This window comes from Rhinolophus ferrumequinum, chromosome 11 (genome assembly GCF_004115265.2).
Source record: "Rhinolophus ferrumequinum isolate MPI-CBG mRhiFer1 chromosome 11, mRhiFer1_v1.p, whole genome shotgun sequence".
NCBI classification, from domain to species: Eukaryota; Metazoa; Chordata; class Mammalia; order Chiroptera; family Rhinolophidae; genus Rhinolophus; species Rhinolophus ferrumequinum.
This window is the reverse complement of record NC_046294.1, coordinates 44,580,124-44,596,283: the sequence shown is the minus strand read 5'-3', so window position 1 is coordinate 44,596,283 and position 16,160 is coordinate 44,580,124. Positions and strand designations below refer to the sequence as shown.

The following is a 16,160-nucleotide window of genomic DNA, read 5'->3' as shown; positions in this document are numbered from 1 at the left end:
GGGGTGACCATGGTTAGTAAAATTATATGGGTTTCAAGTGTACATTTCAGTAATACATCATCCATGTATCATATTGTGTGTTCACCACCCAGAGTCAGTTCTTCCACCACCATATATTTGAGTCCCCTTTTCCCTTTTCTACGACCCCCCTCCCTCATTTCTCTCTGATAACCACTAAACTATTGTCTGTGTCTATTAGTTTTTGTTTCTTGTTCCTTTCTTTTTATCTCTGATTAGCATTCCATTGTATGATATACTACAACTTGCTCATTCATTCTCTGTGAATAGACCTCTGGGTTTCCAATTCTTGGCTATCATGGATAAGGCTGGTGTGCATATTCTTGTGAAAATCTTTTATTTTTTTTTATTTTGTGACATGTTTTCTTCTCTTGAGCTAACACCTAGGAATGGAATTGCTAGTTCATAGGTATATATTTAACTTTTTAAGAAATAACCACCCAGTTTCCCAGAGTGGTTTTATCATTTCATAGTCCTACGAGCAATATGCAAAAGTTGCAGCTGCTCCTCATTCTTGCAGACATTTGCTGTTTTATCTTTAATTTGATTCCAGATACTCGCGTCACATTTTTACATTTGCTTGTTTACATGTCTCCCTCTTGTCCATTGGCTCTACTAGGAGCTGAAACTGATCCTGGTTTTTTCTGTATTCAGTGCCCATCAATGCACACGTGGCCTATTTGGTGCTCAGTAATATGTGCTGAATGCTGAAAGAATGATACGTGTGGGTTCCTATAAGCACTGAAGATTAATGTTCTTTTTTGGGGGATACAGGCTTCCCCCTAAATATTTCTCTTAGAATCTCAGTGTTTTTAGTGAAATCTGACCTTAGATTTCAAGCAACTAGATTAGGTCTGGATTTGCATATAGATGTAGTAGGCAGTTACATATATGTTATAATTCAGGGGTTCCTGGAAGTCGTTTTCGCTAACCCTCAAATATCTCCCCCACACATTGTCCCTTGCCATTAATACAATAGCTAATGTCTTCTTTTGGGTTAAATGGTTTCCTCTTTTAGAATGCAAGGGTACCCTAATACTGTGAAGGTAGCTTTTGGCCTTTCCCACCTTAGTGGGGCCTTACTCAAGTCCCATTTCCCTAACAAGTGAGACTGTACTTTTGATTTACATTTAGAGAGTGCCTTAGCCACTTTTACTAGATGATGATGGTTAGTGCTCTAAATGGGGAAAAGCTTTATTTTCTTGTGCTTGCCTGGAAGGAGGTCAGGGTGAAGGGTAGGTAAGTTGTGGGCAAAAGGGAAGTTTTGAACAATTAGCAGTGTGAACATGCTAAGCATTTGGGGCCAGCAGAGGCACTACAGAAGAATCAAGTACGGCTAACAGTGACTGAGTTCGGAGATGGAAAAAGCAAAAGAAAAATGGGAGGATTTAACTTCCTTCGTATTTTGCTTTGGGCTGTCTCTGTACACCTAACAAAGTTCACAAGATGACAGCCTTTTTGCAATAATGTGTTTTCCTAATGCATATCAAACAGTTGATGTTAACTGTGGACTCACCTTGGCTTATTTAATGGATTAAATATTGTGAATGTTGTAATTACAGTATTTGGAATAATCCCAATAATTTTTGGTCACCATTTCTGGGATTTAAGAGTTTAAAAACTCCTCTTCTTCTTTTCCTGATGTTATCAACTTTTCATAGTCAAACAAAATTGAGAGTATCAGTTGTCAGGATATAATGTAATGGACACCTAAGTGGTAACCCAATTGTTTTTCTAAACAACATCCTGAAACTTGAATTTATGACCTGCCCTGGAATATGAGGAACCCTCAGTAAGATAAGAAATGGCAGGAATATTTAGAAAACATCTAAGAGTTATTTAGGTTTGAAAAGAAAGGGGTGCTGTAACTAGGGACAGAGATGATTTTGTAATCCCTCCTGTATATTTTTGTCCTAAAGGTTGAGATTTCTTTCTTTCCCTGATGGTTGTCAGAATATCTCTAGTTCTTTGACTCACAACCAGAATCTGATGCATCTCGACCTGAAAGGGAGTGATGTAGGGGACAGTGGAGTAAAGTCATTATGTGAAGCCTTGAAACACCCAGACTGTAAACTACAGAATCTGAGGTAAGCTGTGAGGTTTTTATTACAATTGATACTTTGTCCAAATAGACTCTTCCAGCCTGGAATTGCTGCTTATAGCGCCACCTTAAATCTACTCGTACTTGCATGATACGGAATAGCGGGGGTCAGGCGATTGAGGCTGCTTTCCTACTGATAGGACTTCTAACTCCTTCCATCCCCCCCATCGGAAGACACCTCATTGTACAGTTCTCTGTGTCTCCATCTCCTAAATTGGGGGTGGGGGTCAGACCCAGAATTTATAAAGATTTAAGTTTTTTCATACTTAAATTCAGGAATATGTGTATTCATTGTGTCTTTAAATTCTCATAGAGAAGGACTAATGGTAATAGGGCAGTGCTGTGCCAGGCTCTGTTTTATTTAATTTTGATAGTGAATTGCCCTCACCTTATAAGTGCAACTCCGTGACCAGTACAGAAAGTTGAGGAAGAACAGTGTAGCAGCTGTCAACTGTGAAGGTGCTCACTCGCTGTCATATATACTCTGGATCTTAGTGGTGGGCCTGATTTGCTTACTTTGTGAAAGTGAGCTTAACAATCATACTTGGTCTCCACACTGTGTGACAGATTTGAAGAAAGATCTTATTTTACAATGAAAAATATTCAGTTCCTGACAAAAGAAAAATAAAAATCATTGCAGTTGGTTTTACCTTTGAAGTTTTTGTAATTCCTGGAGTCAGTTGGTGGTGGTGGTCAAGAATGAACCTTGATGCAACAAAGGCCAAGACAGGTCTGTATTTGTGGGAAGCATGATAATCTGTGTAGGAAAAAAAAAATCAAGTAAAATCTGAGAAGATCTTTTTGACTATGAATTCTGTTACCATTGGGTATTTTAAGTCTCACCAGTTTTTACAGGATGAAATTCACTTACAGCATGTCTGGAAAGTTGTTGGATAATTCTTGAACATGTGTTAAGTTATAAGCAGGCCAGGTTAGGGTATGGGTTATACTATCTATGAAGTAGTTGTAGGACATTTTGAGGAATTGTCTGTAACCTGCAGCCTCTGCTCTAGAACCCAGGTGAGAAGTAGGTCATTGGTTCCTGTCTAAAAGTGAAACATACTAGTAGCAAACAGCTGTTAAATGGAGGGCGAGATGTTTTCCTACAGTGGGAGCCCTGGATCCAAGACAAAATACCTTGGCACTTGACAGATCAGCAGGACTTGATAAAATCTCTTTCATCAGTTGCGGTTTGATAAACCTTGATGTAGATCCAGTTACTAGACATTCAGACAGGAAAACATCTCTCTGGGCCAACTAGTCAGCTTCCTTGCACCAGTGAATAGAACATTTGGGTGGCAGAAGTCATCAAAGCTTTGTAATAACCAAACACTGCACTATGTAGGACTGGATGTGCTGTTGTGAGTAGCCACTGGGGAGTAATCAAGAGGCCTGTATAGACTGTTGCCATTTCATGTGGGAAAAGTTCCAGTTGTGTGTTTATTTTAGACCTCATGTTATAAGAGCTATGGACAGTTGACTGGCCATATAATATATGTGCTTATGTTCTGTCCCTCTAGTGTAATGTTCTTTTTCTGTTAAACCTTAGTAATTTATCAACAGTTCCCATAACATTGGAATCTTTTGGTTTCTAGATGGGCTCTATCCAAATACAATGTATAAGATTTCATTTCCCTGTATGCTTGGTTGCTGATGTAATACCCTTTAGTATTACAGTGTTTCCCCGAAAATAAGACCTAGCTGGACAATCAGCTCTAATGCGTCTTTTGGAGCAAATATTAATACAAGACCCGGTCTTATTTTACTATAAGACCGGGTATAATATAATATAACATAATATAATAATATAATAATGTGATATAATATGTAATATAATATGTAATATATAATATAATATATAACATGCATAATATATAATATATATAATTAATATAATGTAATAAAATATAATACCAGGTCTTATATAATATACTATAATATAATAACCGGTCTTACATTAATTTTTGCTCCAAAAGACACATTAGAGTTGATGGTCCGGCTAGGTCTTATTTTCAGGGAAACATGGTAGTCTCCTTGGGCTGCTATAAAAAAGTATTACAAACTGGGTAGCTTAAACAACAAATTTATTTCTCGCAGTTTGGGAGGCTGGAAATACATAATCAAGGTGCTGGCAGGATTGGTTTCTGGTAAGGCTTCTCTCTCTGGCTTGCAGATGGCCACCTTCTTGCTGTGTCTTCACATGACCATTTTTGTGTATTCGCATTCCTGGTGTCTCTTCTTACAATGACACCAGTCCTATTGTATTAGGAGGTCTGCTCTCATGACCTCATTTAAGACCTAATTACTTTCTCAAAGACCCTGTCTCCAAATACAGTCACATTGGGGGTTAGGGCTTCAACATATGAATTTTAGGGAGCATTATTCAGTCCATAATACCTTTTCAGGGCAAGTGAGGTTTTCAGCCTGAGCCTATGTCCTGAGCCTAGAATCTGTTGAGGTCTGATTCTGGACCGAGGCAGGATCGCCTTCTGTTTCTACCTCTGTACACTCTGATTTTGATAAAGAGAACCAATTCCCAAGGGACTCAAGTTGATAAGTCCTTGATTAAAAGGAATAGAGCAACTCCACATTCCAGGAATGCTGCTGATGCAGGACTCTTCTTACAAATAGCTGGTATCAGGCTCAGCCTCATCCAAAGTGCAAGTTGTCTCTAAATATGAGTCTCAAACTATGGACTCTACATGGACTACTTCTGCTTCCCTTCCTTTATTTTTTAGAAACTTTTATTTCCAATTTACTTCTTGTTTTCACTCTTAAGGACTGGATTCCTCAGAAAGCATGTGTTGGCTCCCATAAATAAATGAGCTCTTGGCAGACAGGGGAGTCACAGGTTTTATTCCTGCTTTCCCGTCCATCTATTTTAGAAGTCAGAGAATGCAAGGCTAGAGCCATACTTCAGTCCACCATCTCCCACGTTGTAGTTAAAGGATATTCCTCCAACATTAAAAAAAAAAAAATGAGGATCATTTAAAAATATTTTTATATGTATTTTCATAAGAAATTGGGGAGGTGGGGATGGAAAAGACATACTTGCCATCCTTCCCTCCTAACTCTCTATTAGAGCCCTGTGCTTGAATTAAATAACTCATTCTATGCAGGGAAGCTATATTTTCACAAAAGGTCCCAAAGACCCATATCCAAGTCACCACATGCTCTGTCTGAGTGAACAGTGGTTATAATTCTTCTCCAAGTAGTGGTCATTTCTATTTTTCTGTGTTTTCCAGTTTGGAATCCTGCAACCTAACTACACTTTGTTGTCTGAATATCTCTAAGGCTCTTGTCAGAAGCCAGAGCCTGGTATTTCTGAATCTGTCAACCAATAATCTATTAGATGATGGAGTGGAGCTGTTGTGTGAGGCCTTGAGACATCCAAAGTGTCACCTAGAGAGACTGTCGTGAGTCTTTTTGCTTTGTTTTCTGTAGAGTCATTTTGTTTAATCTTGGATAGCTTAGTTATGATATGAATGGGAAAACTGCCTGGGTCTTGACACGAATTGGGTCATTTGTCTATCCTGGATGAGCTCCTCTTTTTCTTCCTCTACCTCCCTTCCTCTTTTACCTGACTTTTAGACACCTCTTCATGATTGAATTCTTAATTTTCATTTCTTTCCAGGCTTCTCCTCTCCTATGTTTTGTTTTATCATACCCTATACATTGCTGCAATGGAATCCATCATTTTTAGTGGCTTTAATGACGTTGAGTCTATAGTTGAGGTGTAGGAAATGTAAGTACCAGCTAACTTCTCTGTGAAGGAGAAGAGAAGCATGAACTTTGGAATTTGACTGATCCCTTACCGTCTGTTTCTCCTACAGCTTAGAAAGCTGTGGCCTCACAGTGGCTGGTTGCCAGGATCTGTCTTTGGCTCTTACCAGCAATAAAAGGCTGACACATTTATGCTTGGCGGATAACAACTTGGGAGATGATGGACTAAAACTTATGAGTGATGCCTTGAAACACCCACAGTGCATTCTACAGAGCCTTGTGTAAGTGTCTCCCCATTTTCAGCCTTCCATTATAATACACATTTTGAAATACATTTAAAATGGGAAAATATTAATGAATGTATTCTGCCTCCTGCTTTTCCCCTGTCATCCTTAATGATAATGAAGATGATGAGCTTGATGATATTAATAACTACCATTTATTGTGTCCTTATTGTGTGCTGGGCCCTGTGCTATATTTGTTTAATCTGCACACAAATACTTGGTGTCAAATTGGCCACCTGAGTTCTCAGTGTCTTGTTGTACAGATGAGGAATATGGGGCTTAGAAAGATTATGCAACTTGCCTGATGATCACAAGAAAATGATGGATTTAGAACTAAAGTCCACATATCCAACTCCATATTCTGGGGTCAGAACAGGTAAGGAATACCATTAAGTAGAAATATAGCATTCCATGGTATGGCTAGATCACTCTGTGATTATTCTGTTAGTTGCTGTTAGGTAATGTCCTAGATATCGAATTGATAAGTCAAATATTTTATTGGCAATATGGTTAAATTGCCTCCTGATAAATTGTTTATATTCCCTCAGCAATCAATCTAGGGGCCTGAATTTTAATATCGTCACTGAGTATCTACAGTCTTTTTTTTTTTTGATCAATATTAATTAGATAATTGAAAATAACTTTACAAAGGATTTGATGTTGAGCATCTTTTCAGATGTTTTTGGCCTTTAGTAGTCTAGGAATTGCCTCATCATAGGCTTAGTTTTCATCTGGATGTTTTCTTTTATATATGTTATATATTATGGTTATTAATATCCCATGTACATTGTTACTATTACTTTTATATATTATAAATAATTTACCTAGAATGTTGCTGTATTTCTAATTTTCTTTAGTCATTTTTAGAATATGGAAGTTTAAAATTTTTGTGAAATCTAATTATGTTCTCCCTTATGACTTAAAAATTTTCTCATAATTGAAAATAACATTTTTTTAAATGCCACTTATGTTATCTTTTTCATACTCTTTAAGGTTTAATTTTTAACATTTAAATATTAAACTATTCCAAATTAATTTTGTTATAAGGCTTAAACTTATTTCTCCCCATATGTCAGGTCTGTTGTCCCCAATTTATGACATAATATATCTTTTCCTTACTGATTGAAAAAGCCACTTTTATTATGTACAAAAAGTACTTTATTATGATTACTCTCATTCTTTTCCATATGCCTGTTCCTCTGCTCTATGTAGTTACTTCTGCAACAGAGGACTATATTTATATACAATGTAGAGGTTAACATTTCATTTATAGCAATAAAAAGAACATGAATCCAGCTTTAGCCCAATCTGGTGCAAATCTGTTTCCCAAGTGAGATAGCCAAAGAGGCAATGAGGGAAGAGAGTATTTGATCTGAGATGGAGTGTTGGCAAGTACATAAGGGATCGTAACGTGAAACGTTTTCAAAGATATACATCTCTGGGCCGTAGAGCAGTGATTCTATCTTTTCCTCTCACTGTCTTTCTTGTAGGCTAAGACGTTGCCATTTCACTTCACTTAGCGGTGAACATCTTTCATCTTCTCTCCTGCACAACAAAAGCCTGACTCATCTGGATCTGGGGTCAAACTGGCTACAAGATGATGGAGTAAAGCTGCTGTGTGATGTCTTTCGGCATCCAAGCTGTAATCTTCAGGACCTGGAGTAGGTATTCTTTGACCTTACTTTTGTGTAGCTTTAAATACTGTGAGGGCAAGAGAGGAATGGAAAGAAAGGTACTGAGAACTGAGTGTCAGAGAAAAGAATACACAGCTGATTCCCTCTCTCTCATTCTGCCTTAGACTAGCTGGAGAAGTCTGTTCATCAATTTTTTTAAAATTAGTATAGTAATCACAGTTAACTGCCCTCAGGTAAGGAGGACCAGAGCCATCATGCTGAACAGTAGCCATTTTATTTTTCCCTTGGTTGTGCCTCAGTGAGTCTACTGTGTGTCCTACCTTACATCCATGTAGCTGAAATTGTGCTCTATTAGTTTTTCTTTCTTAAAATTCAGGTTTATAAATAGGTCAACTTTTAAAGAAACTGGGAATGGAATTTTTAAAATTATCCAACAATCCAGTCATTCTTAAACAGCAACCGTTTTATTCCTGTTATGTTCTTTCTTACTCTGTGAGTGGGTGCATGGTATGTGTATATGTAATTGTGATTACTGTGTAGACATGACTTTGAGGTTTTCTTTTCATGTGATAGTATTTCAGAAACACATTTAAATACTTCTGTAGTTATCTTATTGATTATCTTAATGGTTGCATGATATTTAATATTTAATTATATAAATGCTGTGGCTAGCGTGACACAAGATAGAGGTGTCCCTTAGAGATCTCAGCTTACTTTCCCACTAGGGCCTCCCATGGGACTAGTAGCCTGGGTGAGTCATTAAGGGTCTAACCCCAGCATGGTTTTTTTAAGAACTATAAATTCAAGATTGTTGGTATACCCAGAAGTGTTTGGCTTGACTGGACTGACTCATGATAAGCAAATTTCCAAATGAGTTTAATAGTTGATTGTCACATCTATAAACACTAAAGTGATTGAACTCTTGGGTCCAATAAGCACCTGTACTTTCAGAAAACGTATGTAATATGAATTACAGTGTGATTCTCTGATATTTCCTTGATTATTATCCAATTAGAAAATAAAATTTTACTTAATGGAAATTGTCATTGAATCCAATACCTCTATTTCAGCTACAGAGATACAATTTCTAAGTGACCTATACAAAGAAGATGTTTGCTTAGCTCAGTTACTTGTCTTAGCATTGCTGTAAACACATAGACTAATTGTGCTTTCTTAGCTACCTCCATAGTCTCTCTACAGGCCATGCCACTGCCTCAACAAGTGTTTACAGCAAATTGAGCTAGACGCTGAGGGGACTAAAGGTTATTATTAAAGTGATGCTCTTGTCCTCAGATAACTCACAAAATGCTAATAGGGAGATAATATAAAGCCAACTATAATATTAATATATTCCATATGTTGTTATAAAGAAATTTCAAGGAGCAAGGAGTGGGACAGAGGAGACTGAGTTACTTTAGTCTTGAAAGATGAAGAGGATTTTGTTATATGCAGATGTCTGTCAGAACGAAAGAAGAGAGAAAAGGGGAACAAGGATAGATACGGTATATTTGGGGGAAAAAAACAGATGTGTATGGTTAGAGAATAGGGTAGGGAGAAAGTATGGAAAGTGAATGCTTGAGGCCAGATTGTGAATACCCTTGAATGTCCTACAAAGTACAGGAAAAATGTCTTTTATATGTAACTTGCTTTTTTCTTCTTTGGAGGTAATACTTCGAGACAGATTCCTGGAAAACAATTTTGTTTCAAAAATATATTAGAAACTGAAATTATAGAGATCTGTGGGTTCCTTGGGAAAGCTTACAATACTTTTTTAGTATTGGTGGAAATAAATGCTTATACCCTTGATTTGGGAAACTTGATCGATAATAACCTGTTTGTGGAAGAAAGCAGTTTTATCCACTATTTTTTCCTGCTCATTAAGAAAGTCCATCTGTTTCTACTGGTAATGTTAGATCTTCTTATGAGTGTCCTGAATTGTAGATAAAAAAGGGTCAATAGAAAGGCTCAAATACTTGGGCATCTCTTTATTTCTCCCAGAAATAAAGTAATTAAGCCTCACAACTAAAGGTGTCAGTTTTCTTTTGTATTTCTTGCAGATTGATGGGCTGTGTTCTCACTAGTGCGTGTTGCCAGGATCTGGCTTCTGCTATTTTGAACAACTCTAACCTGCGGAGCCTGGACCTTGGGAACAATGACTTGCAGGATGAGGGAGTAAAAATTCTGCATGAGGCTTTGAGACATCCAAACTGTAATATTCAGAGGCTTGGGTGAGTTCAGTTTTTCATTAGGAAAATGATACCTATTTGGTGGCTTGTATACCTAGAAGAAATTTAGTATATGGAGAGAGAATGGGAATAAATGGGCCTAGAAGGTAAGTTACTCTCAGAAATGAGAATCCTAAGTTCAAATATAGGGATCAATGTGTACTACATGTTGTTAGTATAGAAGCAGTATTTCACATTTCTTTGTGTCTTCCTCAGTGCATTGGACAGGGTATGTATTAAATAAATAGTACTTGATTTAGGTCTTCTACATGCTATCACCCTTCAGATAGCCCATCTGTCCTTGAATTAATTATTCTTATTAAATCAAAGATTTTACTAATCATCTTCTATCTAGAAAAATGCTATTGATGCTTTCAAAGAACTTGCAATCTAATCTTATCCTATGTTCTGCGTACTTTTTATGTTCAGTTATATATTGTTTAGATTTTTTTCTCTTTAAAATCTTGAATTGATATTGGATAGCACATTTATACTTATACAACATGAATAATTGACCTCTGAGTCAAAATTTTGCTTTACATGTGAGAAGCCCAGACACTATGATATGTCTCCCTGAATCTTCCAAGAAAGTGCTGCTTTTCCTGTTTTCATTGACCATTTATATGTTTTTATCACAACAATGATGTTGTAACTATTGGGTCTGAAATTTAATTTTGTCCTACTTAACACCCAATAAGTTAGCCTATTACTGTCTCATGGGTGCTGGCAGGAGACATAGAATCCTACCATAGACAGACACTTTATTACTCATAGCATAGCCAACTGCACAGCATTTGGCATGTTTGTGTCAGTTTCCCTTGTGCCCCAAGTCCCACAAGGTCAGTGTGGAGGGCCTGAATGGATGCCGGTACATGCTGTGGCTTGCGTCCCAGTAGAGGAACATTAGATTTGGGGACCCATCATCTTATAGCAAGCAGTAATAAGCCTGCTCTTCGTCCTAAAGGGGGAGACGTTCATCAAGGTTTCTCACTGCAAATGCTTTCTAGAAAACAGCCCAGGTAAAAAGTTGTCAGGAGCTTGCATTTTTGTCAGCAAAAATATAGGAGGGAGAAAGACCCATAGAAGAATGTCTCCCAGCGATATAGACCCCTTTTTTGCCTACACAATATAGTCCTAGCTGCTGGTGAATCTTCACAAGGACATGATACTCCACTGGCCTCTTGATTAATCTGACCAACTTTATATACAGGGAATCGTGCTTTATATATTCTTTTGTGTTATGGTTGTGTGTTTTTGTTTTTTTTTTGTTTTTTTTGCTTAATGTTATGATTATAAGAGTCATCTAGTTGCTTCATGTAACTGTGGTTAATTCATTTTTATTGCTGTAAAAGATTCTGACGAATGCCCATACCAAAAACTATAACCATTCTATTGTAGGTGGAGACTTGGGGTTGTTTTCATTTTCTTTCTTTTATGACTTAGTGATGCTATAAATATTTTAATACATAAATTCTGAGGCACCTGCATAGACATTTATCTAGAATAAACAGGAGTGAGCTTGTTATGTTACAGGGAATATATGTCTTCAAATTTATCAGATATTGTCAAAAGGATTGTACCAATTTATTCTGCCACTGCCAGAGTTTCTATTGCTTTCTATTCTTGGCAGTTTTGTCAGACTTAATTTTTAAAATTTTAGCCAGTTCTTTATTGAGTAATTTTTGGTAATATTATTCCTATGACTTTATCTTTTCATCTACATTTTAAAACTTATTGGCAAGTGTCTAATAATATTTTATTATCTGCTTCATTTTTGTATCATTTCTAATGATTTAGATATCTAGAGATGTTTTATTAATTATTCTTTCTATCTTATTCTACTTTTGTTGAATTTATTTTACCATTCTTTTTCTAAGTTCTTGAGTTGGATGCTTAGTGCATAAATATTTCTTCTTTTCCAACACAGACTTGAGGTTATGATTTTCTTTTAAATCATTGCATTAATTTCATCCTACAAGTTTTTATACTGTATACAATGTTTTTGTTATTTTTGAGTCTAAAATATTTAATTTCAAACCATTATTTTAAAGTGTATTTCTTAATTTTCAAACATAAGAGTGGTTTCTTGTTATTTTTTTATATTTACACTCTAGCATTGTGGTCTGAGAACATACAGTGCATGATTTCAGTTCTTTGAAATATGTTGACATTTGCTTCATGGCCTAGTATATAGTCAGTTTTTATATGTGTTCCCTAGTGCACTTGAAAAGAATATGAAGAGCTATTGGTTGCTGTATTTCGTATTAGTAAGATTATTAATTCTATTTTTTGTGATTTTTTTTCCCAGATAATTATGGTAAAATGTTTAAAGTCTTTTTTTTATAATTATTTGTCTTTCATTTTGTAGTTCTGTTTTTGTTTTCTGTATTTTGAGACTTTTATTAGTGACTACAAATTTAGAATGATTTGTTTCTTGATGAATTCTTGATAATCTTTTATGTCTTATAATGAGTTTCACCCTAAGGTTTATTTTGTGTGATATTTATGTACGTTGTGACACAATTAGTGGTACTATTGCTCTATTATGTTAATGTGTGTTCCATGTGGGCAGCAGCTTAAGAAAAAGTTTTGTATACTCAGTCCCTATATAGATCCTCAATTGTTGAATGACTAGATAAACATAAGGTGAAAATTAAATTTAAATTGGTTGGGGGAATCATCAGGTGCAGAAGGTTGAGTTTAACATGCTTCTTTAGTTCATGGTATTGTATTATCATTGGTTTATGCAAGGGCCCACAACTGATTGATTGTTGGTTGGTTAGTTGGTTAATTTATCTCCATTAACCATTCTCCTTCCCACCCATGGACAGCTGACCTAATGTGTTTGAAATTTGCCATAGAATTGTGTGTATCCTTGTAAAAGATGTAATGTTGTTTTTTGGTGTATGCATTTTTACTTACATAAATGGCATGGTGCTAGAGATCTCATTATATAACTTGCTAAATACTCAATACCATATTTCTAAAATCTACTTAGGTTGCTGTATTTTTAATGCTGCTCAAGGATTCAACTGCTTTATAGTTTTCCTTAGTGTGCTACCATATTTTATTTATCCCTTAGACTATAATTATGAATTTGTAATTCATGATATTGGAAGGGGTAGATTCAGTCCATAAATGTCTAGTAGTAATGAATATTATAAATACTTATATTCCTTGGATATACCCTAATTGTACTCATTTTTTAAGCTTCTGGAGTTAACCTACACTCCCAGCTCACAGATCTCTTGTGTGCTTGCTCTCTGCCATGGGATAAAGTTAACTTTATCTGTAGTCTCTCTTCCCTGCAGGCTGGAATATTGTGGTTTGACCTCTCTCTGTTGTCAGGATCTCTCCTCTACTCTTAGCAGCAACCAAAGATTGATAAAAATTAACCTGACACAGAATACCTTAGGTTGTGAAGGAATTACGAAGTTATGTGAAGGTTTGATGTCTCCTGAATGTAAACTACAAGTTCTAGGGTAAGTCTTCATTGGCTTCTTAGAAGAAAAGTTTTCTGGAGTGAGGAATCTGGGGAGACACTCGTTTATTGCAGGCTTCAGGAGCAATCTGATTGTGGACCCTTGGATATTTTCTAGGCCTTTTTTTTTTCCTCCCATAGAGCACGGAATTTCAAGAGATGTAATACAGAATAGTGGTTAAGAGCCACAAACTCTAGAGCCAGCCTACCTGAATTTCATTTCTGGCCTTGTCACTTAACTAGATATTTGATCTTGTGCTAGTCCCAAATCTCTCTCTGTAAAATGGATGAAATGATAATATCTACATAGGTTTATTGTAAGGATCGATCACTTTCATCAGTATAGGCAATCTTTAAAACAGTATCTAACATAAAATAAACAATGTGTTAGCTATTTTCATCAGTATCATTAGTAGTACTGTTTCTCTTGACTAGAAAAATGCTCTTGGAGGATCCTTTTAATTTTTAATGTTTCTCTCTCTTCTATATTCCATTTTCCTTCAACTATGGTATCTCCCTTACTGTATCCCTCAGGTTCCTTTCCCACTCCCCCGCCATGTTAATATTCTCTCCCTACTTTAACAGAACAGTTTTTTTCTTTCTGAAATAAATTTTCCAGAGAAAGTAAAGTACTGTGGGAAAGTTGAGTACAAGAAGAGATGTTCCCTTGTTTTCTCAGGTTGTGCAAAGAGGCATTTGATGCGGAAGCCCAGAAGCTGCTGGAAGCTGTGCGAGTTAGCAATCCTCACCTAGTCATTAAGCAAGATTGTAATGATCATAATGAAGAAGATGGTTCCTGGTGGCGGTGTTTCTGATTTGAAGAACCTGATATTCTTTAAAAAAAAAAAAAAAAAGTAAACTAAAATAAAGACCTTAGAGTGGTCTGGGACTCTTAGCTTAGATACTCTTTGCCCAGACATATTGCATTTGATATCTGTTAGATATAGGTTAATCACTTCTCTGTAAAATGTCTGTTCTACTTCCCACAGGAGTTGAGAAGCTAAAATAAATAGAAAAACACAAAACTGTGAAAATTGTACCGTGATTTTAATTGGATGCAGTGCTTAAGAATCCAGATGTGAGGAGCCTAGAAATGAGACCAGAGGGTGGGGCCAGGAAAGATTGTGTTAAAGCGTCTTGTTTCCTTTCCCTCGTTCCCACTGCCATGGCTTACTTCACAGCCTCACCATCTCTGGTTCATTTTATTGAATGCTTTTCCGTGTGTGTTCTTAGATTCCCAGGGTCAAAATCACTTAGGTGTTACTTAAAATGCAGATTCCTGAACCCCATACTAGACTTAATGAATCAGAATATCTGGGTGAAGGGCTTAGGAACTGGCATTTTAAAGTATTTCCCAGGCTATTCTTTGGTACATTAATATTTTAGAATCACTAGTCTTAATAGAAATGGGAGTCCAGTTCTGCAGTGAACTATTGTCTATAGTCTACTGTGAAGATATAAGGAGATACAAAGATTATTAGGGTTAGAGCTAAAAACAGGTTCCTCTGACAGAAACATTGCACAGGAAAATTTTCTGTAAAAGAACGTTTTCATTATTTATTGCTATGTAACACACCATCCCAAAACTTAGTGGCTTAAAACAACCACTTTGTTATATGTCATGACTTGGTATATTAAAATTCAGAAAAGGCTCAGCTAAGCATTTCTTATGTTCCACATGACATCATCTGGAGTCCCTTGGTGGTATTCAGCTGACAGCCAGGTTGCTCTGGAAGCCCCAAGATGACTTTAGTCACATGCCTGGTGCCTTGGAGAGGATGGCTGGAAGGCTGGTTTGGGTTGGGCCCCTCCTCCCTCTAATCTCAGAGCCTCTCCATGTGGTCTCTCCAACAGAGAAGATAAAGTTCTTTGATGAGAGTTCAGAGTTTGAAGAGGCCAAGTGGAAGTTGCCAGTTCCTGTAGAAGCTAGGCCCAGAACTGGCAAAGTTGCTTCTGTCTTACTCCATTGGTCAAAACAGTACAGGCCAGCCCAGGTTCAAGGGCAGTCACTTCTTGATGAGAGTAGTGTCAAAAAATGTGTGGCCTTCTTTTGTCTACTGCAAGTGCTATCATTTTTTTCTTCCTTTCTGGAGAAGATAAAAAAGCCTCTTAGCTGGTATAGTAGCTCCTGAGTCAATATGGCAGGGATAGAGACAAGAGTGGACCGTGGCAGTTAGAAGGGGGCAGACGGCAATCGTCAAAATTTATAGGTAATGTTACTGGAGCTGATACTACACAGAACAAGGATATGGCTGACATTTGTCATAGACAATACTTGGAAAAGGAGTCGTTACTGAGGTTGATTCCCAGTGATTATAGTCATACAGGCTAAAGAAAGCTACCTCAGGCTGTTAGAACAAACTCAGAAAAGGAAGTACAGTAGTCCCCCCTTATATGCGAAGGATACTTTCTAAGTCCCCTAGTGGATGCCTGAAACTGCAGATAGTACTGAACCCTATATATACTATATTTTTTTCTTATGCGTACATACCTTTTCACTTAAAGGAAGTACTTTATGGCTTCTCTTTGGCATAACTGAATTGCCAACATCACTTGCCCTTTGGGGCCATTATTAAGTAAAATAAGTTACTTGAACATAAGCTCTGTGATACCACAACAGTTGACCTGATAAGAGAGGGCTATTAAGTGACTAAAAGTGGAGAGTGTATACAGCATGGACAAAGCGTGGACAAA

General features: G+C 36.8%; 1 protein-coding gene across 1 annotated transcript in view; it reads left to right on the top strand.

Annotated features, from left to right (window-relative positions):
- Positions 1-14,493, top strand: part of NLRP14 (NLR family pyrin domain containing 14) — a 30,162-nt gene extending 15,669 nt beyond the window's left edge. Inside the window, exons 6-12 of the mRNA XM_033120739.1 lie at positions 1,938-2,105; positions 5,365-5,535; positions 5,953-6,123; positions 7,617-7,787; positions 9,818-9,988; positions 13,297-13,467; positions 14,146-14,493. Of these exons, the coding sequence (XP_032976630.1) occupies positions 1,938-2,105; positions 5,365-5,535; positions 5,953-6,123; positions 7,617-7,787; positions 9,818-9,988; positions 13,297-13,467; positions 14,146-14,281 (1,159 nt within the window). The 3' untranslated portion in view covers positions 14,282-14,493. The remainder of the gene's footprint in view (positions 1-1,937; positions 2,106-5,364; positions 5,536-5,952; positions 6,124-7,616; positions 7,788-9,817; positions 9,989-13,296; positions 13,468-14,145) is intronic.
- Positions 14,494-16,160: the final 1,667 nt, after the last annotated feature.